This window comes from Malania oleifera, chromosome 6, assembly GCF_029873635.1.
Source record: "Malania oleifera isolate guangnan ecotype guangnan chromosome 6, ASM2987363v1, whole genome shotgun sequence".
NCBI classification, from domain to species: Eukaryota; Viridiplantae; Streptophyta; class Magnoliopsida; order Santalales; family Ximeniaceae; genus Malania; species Malania oleifera.
Window position 1 is genome coordinate 71,524,628 of NC_080422.1, and position 6,336 is coordinate 71,530,963.

The following is a 6,336-nucleotide window of genomic DNA, read 5'->3' on the forward strand; positions in this document are numbered from 1 at the left end:
TTCACCATTTATTTTCTTGCTCCTTGCATGAAGCTTGCCATTTCCTATGCTGACCTTCTGGCTCAACTCTCCCTTCTTTTTTCACTTTGTTGAATTCAGCAATATTGGGTTTCAATAGAGTTTGATTATGCTCTTCTTTTTATTGAGAAATGGTTGTACTCTTTTTCAGTATTCTCTACTTCAAAATCTGAATTGCAGTAGAACTCGTGTCATTGTTCATAAATTCCTCTAGTTATTCAACATCGCTTTTAAAAGTGCCTCCATCAATAGCATATTCCATTTGAAATTCTCCTCTACTTCACCATACTTTTTTTTGGTGATTGTATTCAAAATGGGGGCAGTTATCTTGTGTAATAGTAAATGTTTATGACTATGAAATGCATGTGGGCAGTTGAAATCTTAAAGGGGCCATTTCATACATAAAGAAAGCGCCTTTTGAGAAGCACAAACTCCAGAATTAATTAGTAAGTGTAAAAACTATCTCAAGCAGAACTTTTTTTTAGGTTCACATACAAAACTGAATACAATCCATTGTGATGAATCAAAAAATCCTCACTCTAGCTTTATTCCTTCTTCAGCAACTCCATTTTCTGTTTAACACACCATTTCTGAGACATACTAAAATGTACAACATGCATTTGAAACATACATGTATCAAGAAAAGGAGGATCATTGAAGCTATCAGCAATTGATTCCGCATTTCCTAGTGTCAGGTCCCTTGGTTTTCATGATAAACGGATCAATACGGACCCAAAGCAAGGAGAAGATAGAAGCCAGAAGCACTGACCATATAACGACAATGGTGGGAGTCCGGTTCTGCCGACCCATTAGACCTTTAAGGAATGGGTAGAGATGGACAATGACCCAAAATGCAAAGAAGAGCTTTCCAAACAGAGGTCCCCATGATTGGTAGCCATTGTTTATGGCATCAGAGATCCCAGCAACAACTCCAACAAGGTTGATGACCAAGAGAGTAGTCGGAGGGATAAGAAGTGTAGTCCATTTAAATGCATATAGCTCTCCGAAATCCTCATCATCGGAAGCTTTGGATGTGACAGTAAAGTTGGTGTCTATTCCTGCTAAAATCTTGAGAAGGCCTTGCACAACGGCGAAGAGATGTGCAGACACGCCACCGATGACCCAGAACTGCTCATTTCTCCACCATTCTTCGATGCTCACTCCGCTCCACCTCAATTCAAGAATGCCCGTCGCAAAGATTGAGAGGAAGAGACCAATGAAGTAGAGACTTGCAAAAGTGCCTATCTGCATCAATGAATGAAGGATCAATTAGTTCTCTTAAAAAGAACTTTTACAGCATTCTTACTCTTGACATATATAGTATTCAAGACATCCATAATATGCTGATCTTATTGCATTTGTTGGATCAGAGATAAAAATCAATCTCCTGCGACTACATAGATGAATCCATCCCTGAGTAGTAATGAAACTTCCAAAGGGTGGATTCTGTTTTTGCAATCGAATGGCATAGGGAATAAGCAGTGACTTTCCATTTTCATTTAACATTTTTAAAACATGATTCATCCCCTAACAGGGAAGAGGGAGAGATCAATTTGGTTACCGATGGCATGATGAATTTTCCGGTGAGCAAGCAGACGGCAGGGAGAGTACAGTAGGCGAGAAGTGGGAGAGAGGTGAAGGGATAGATTGTTGTGTTGATATATGCAAAACGCTCAAGCCACTTGAGGTTTCCTCCCTTGTAACCATACCAGACAGGGCTGTGACGACTGAAGAAGATTTCAACAGATCCAAGCGCCCATCTGAGCACCTGGTTAAGCCGATCTGACAGGTTGATAGGAGCTGACCCCTTAAATGCTGGCCTCTTTGGCATGCAGTAGATAGACTTCCAGCCGCGACAATGCATCTTAAAGCCTGTCAGGATATCCTCCGTAATGGAACCATAAATCCAGCCAAGCTGCTCATTCAAAAACATCCAAAGATGTCATGTTTAAGGCTAAAAGCAACAATTGTTCTATATGTTATTCATTATCAAGGAGTCTTTTTAAACACTCATAAAACCAAGTGAGGAATGAAGCAGGGATTTCGACTCAGAGTGCACGCCGTGAAATTTTTGAAATAGTTTGAAGACTTTCCAAATGTTTTAGGACCTATGGCTGAATGCTTTGCAGAGTTAATTGAGTAGAAAGTATTGATAGATAGATGCTACTACAAGTTGAAACTAGTTCTGGAATATTTGGGAAAAGAAAGTGCATTGGTAGCCCATTGCAAGGAGACTTGGATTTTCGAACTGTTGTTATTACCTCAGTACCCCATTCAGTCTTGTCTTCATAGCCACAACTAATGACATGAATGGCTTCTTTGAGCAGGGCTGCAGGACTTGAAGAAGGAGGTACACCACCTTCCTCCATTAAAGTCGAGGTAACAAAAATTGCTGACTGTCCAAATTTCTTTTCAAAATTCATTTGAGACATCAGTAGTTCCTTGTCGTCGTCCAATCCTAATCATGAAAACAAATAAATGAGTTCAAATTGGGTTATTAAAAAATTCATAAAAAAACAAATAAAAAATAAAAATTAATGAAAAAAAAAATATATATATATATATATATATATATATATATATATATATATATATATATAAAAAGAGTTCAAACTAGGAAGCAGATTAGTATTAACCAATCATCAGCAAAATGAAAATTTCAAAATACCTTGCAGGCTTGCACCTTCACCATTTGCACCTTGTTTAGAATATTTCCTTAGCTTTTTGCGGCGTCCAAAGCAGGGGCAGCAGTCACAACTTACCATCTTTGGCCGCTTAGGACCCTTTGGGGGTTCATATCCGTATAAAGCTTGTCTTCTGAAAACACATCCAGTGCCGACGTACACTGGACCCTGAATTCCATCTAGACCTTTCATATTAATCTGTAGAAAGAGTTAGGAAATGAACATAATATTAGTTATCCCCTTGAACATGTAGGAAAACAATAATAAAATGAGCATAATTTTGATAACTTACATCAAAGAAGACTGTGTTCCGGTTGGCATATCGATCATTCCTATCAATGCCATCGAATCTTTGAGGAAATTGGACATAACAAACCTTCTTTCCAACTTGCGGGTCCATTAAGAAGCACATAGCTTCCCGTGCGGCCTTGCTGTTGTTTATGTAATGGTCGCAGTCCAAGTTCAGCATGAAAGGAGCATTTGTAAGCACTGCAGAGACACGAATCTGAAAAATTTTGCAGAGAATTAAAATCAGTCCACACTTTATGTATGTCAAATGTTCCTTTTTATGTCGAGCCGTTAGAAATTTTGTACTTGTAATGGATGTCTTACTTTTTCCATAGAAAATACTTAAGAGAGGCTAAAATTCTCGGATTTCATTTAACTTTATACTGGAAAAAAATTATGACAGGTTCTGATGTATAAGGCCTTGTGGCTGTGCGACATCTATGTTGCAAGCTAAAGGATAACAAAGATTACTGCTAAATTTCTAATGATTTCTAGCTTTAGGGAGTTCCAAAGTGAGGTGTGGGGGATGGGCAAGTTAGGATTGCTTGAGATCTTTACCAGAGCATTCATGGCACCAGCTTTCTTGTGATGCTGAAAACCAGGCCTTTTCTCACGGGAGACATAAACGAGGCGAGGGAGTTCGTTTCCTTCTGTATCATGACCTCCACTGTGACCAAGAAATACTTGAATCATACCAGGGTGATCCTTTGTATTGTTTCCTGGCCATGGTGTCCCATCTTGCATAATCCAACCCTCAGGAGGAACCTTTGCAGCTTTTGCAACGAGTGCATTAATCCGAACCTTGAATTCTTCATACTCTCTCTGTTAAAATAATATACCAAGTAGATGGATCTTTAACATAAACAGTTCCTAAGTTTTTTTTTTTTTTTAATAAAAATAAAATGAAATTGACATAGAGAAAAAAAAAAAAAAAACCTTCATTGCCCGACGTTCCTTGACGAATGTTGGCTGCACTTTGTCCTTGAGATAGTCGATCTTGAGAGAGAAGTACATCTCAGGAGCTCGAGGCTCTATGGAAAATTTCTTGCAGAAGGGTACCCATTTCCTAGCGAATTCTGCTGTTTCAGAAAGGGATTCAAAGGTGAGCATAGAAGCTCCATCATCAGAAACGTAGCATGAAATTTTATCAACTGGGTAGTCCATGGCCAGGATTGATAGAACTGTATTGGCAGTAACAAGAGGAGGTTCCTTCATGGGATCCACAGTGCTGACAAATATATCCACTGCTGCAAGCATTGATGGTTCACCTTCTCTCTCATATCTGCAGCAAGAATTTATGAATCATATTTTTTATTTTTTTTCTGCATTTAATATGACTTAGTTTCACTTTTGAAATTTTTGGGATGCATTACGGGCCCTCGGTGTATAACACAGGCATACCTAAGAGAAAGGCGGTCGAGATAAGTCTCGCGATCAATTGGGTACCATTTGGGGAACTGATCGAGGATCCATGATAAGGCAAACCAGATCTCGCAGATTATAGAAGTTAGCCAGAGCCCAATTGCATCTTGCACAGGGTGCAGGATACGGTAACGGAGGAAGAGAGCTAAAACAAGAAGCCTAGTCACGATGATCATCCGATAAGGGTTGATCTTGCTAGAAGCAATTGGCACTTTCCTTGATAGCGGCTGCCTGGCTTCATCTATCCTGCACTCGGTTACACATATATGCAAGTTGAGTCAATTTTTTTGTCTAGCTAGGTAAAATTCATCTTGCAATGACATTGTGTTGAGAAAAAAATTTTAGTAACATACATGTTCATGTCCGGGTCATTTGCATCATCAAATTCATTCCCCAGATTTCCTTGCTGCATTTTCCAATCATCCATCCTCTCTTTCCACCCACCTTCTCTCTTTTCATCCCATCTTGCACTTCCTGTTTTGTTCAAGTGTATAATATACGACGCATTGATAGCAATGAGTGAGCTAACTAATTAGCATATGCGCAGGATATCCATTTTTTCTTTAATAGGCATGCATAAGATTACTTTGAGAAAACAGAAGGGTAGATGGAATTCAACACACCAGGCTCAGATATTGGGTATGGATGCACTCGCTTGAGCAGCGAAGACGAAATCTGCTCTCCATGGGCATGATTTGATATTGGGAACTCGCCGCTCACCTACACCCATGCACAAATGCAAACTAATAGTTTAACTCACAGTTAGTAAAAGGAACAATTTGATTTAGTTCAATGCAAAAGAGAGGCTGCATATATATATATGGATGACAAGAGTTTTTCAGTACTGGACGGGATCGAATGCCAGCTATGACTGGTGGGAATTGGGCATTTTCCTCATCATCTGGGCCTCTTCCATAGCTCATCTTCCCATGAAGCAATGCTTCTGCAATGTGCTTGTTCCTGTTCTGCTCATCATCAATGTTAAACTCATGTTCAATGTCATCCACATCTTCTTCATCATCATCTCCCTCAACCCTCGCGCTCCCTTCATCCAAAAGAAAAAGAAACCATACAATCAAGAACTTCAAGCTTTGATGTTTTCCATGATTTTTGCTATTTTGTGTATACAATTAATAGAGTATCCTGTCCGTTAGGCTTATTGACCTTTGAGACGCTTGTATCTCGTTTTGCATTGAGGACACTGCTGTGTCCCTTCTCTCCTTTCATATTCATAGCATGGCCGGCAGACAGGAAAGCCGCACTCATTACAGGCGACGAACAGATCCCCATCGACCGTAAGGCCAATCCCGTCGCCGCATATCTCACAGACCTGACCATTCAAAGACCTCAAAGGCTTGGGCTGCACCAAACACGAAGCACCAAATTAACACAGAAACCAAGAACACCAGCCTGCAGGGTGCAGATGTAACTATAAAATATCCAATATTACGAAGAAAACTCATCTGGGGTTTTAGCACCAATGCATGTTTTACCTCTTCGTGGCCGTGGATGACTACTAGCTCATTCCGGTTGTGAGAACCGGCGACGAGTCCGGCGCTTGCTTCCATGGTGGGTGGAGAGAGAGGGTGGAGGGGTTGCTGTGGGGATGGAGAAGTAGTGAGGGGTGGTGTGGGAGGAGAAGGGTTGTTCTTTAAGAATGAGGAGTGCTGGAGGACATGGGGTCTAAGAGCTCACCTAATGTGGCCTCACACATAGGCGTTGGTTGCAGAGTCCCCATTGCCTTGAAGTTAAGCTTCGTCTGTCTCGATTTTCAACTACCATATATGTATGTATGCGTCTCTCCCGGCTTTTCTCTTCTTTCAAATGGTTGTGTTGGTTGTTCGGGCAAAAAATAAAATAAAATAAAATAAATACTCTCAGCTTAATTAATTACCTGTCTACTTGAGTTTATTTTTCTTAATTA

General features: G+C 40.1%; 1 protein-coding gene across 1 annotated transcript; it reads right to left on the reverse strand.

The window, feature by feature from the left end:
• Positions 1 to 433: 433 nt before the first annotated feature.
• On the reverse strand, positions 434 to 6,118 carry LOC131157449 (cellulose synthase A catalytic subunit 7 [UDP-forming]). Its single transcript, XM_058111622.1, has 13 exons — positions 5,906 to 6,118; positions 5,577 to 5,772; positions 5,258 to 5,457; positions 5,036 to 5,132; positions 4,766 to 4,886; positions 4,392 to 4,658; positions 3,927 to 4,272; positions 3,549 to 3,812; positions 2,995 to 3,207; positions 2,687 to 2,900; positions 2,280 to 2,476; positions 1,580 to 1,933; positions 434 to 1,263 (listed from the first exon to the last, which is right to left on the reverse strand). The coding sequence occupies exons 1-13, from the start codon at positions 5,978 to 5,980 to the stop codon at positions 682 to 684; spliced, it is 3,126 nt and encodes a 1,041-aa protein (XP_057967605.1). The 5' UTR covers positions 5,981 to 6,118; the 3' UTR covers positions 434 to 681.
• Positions 6,119 to 6,336: the final 218 nt, after the last annotated feature.

Bases quoted from the DNA above. Each gene is read 5' to 3' on its own strand.
- LOC131157449 (XM_058111622.1), bottom strand. From the start codon at position 5,980: ATGGAAGCAAGCGCCGGACTCGTCGCCGGTTCTCACAACCGGAATGAG. The intron at 5,458-5,576 runs GTCAATAAGCCT...TTTTGGATGAAG, and splicing joins GAGATACAAGCGTCTCAAAG to GGAGCGCGAGGGTTGAGGGA. The intron at 2,477-2,686 runs GTATTTTGAAAT...TTTCATGATTAG, and splicing joins TGAAGGTGCAAGCCTGCAAG to GATTGGACGACGACAAGGAA.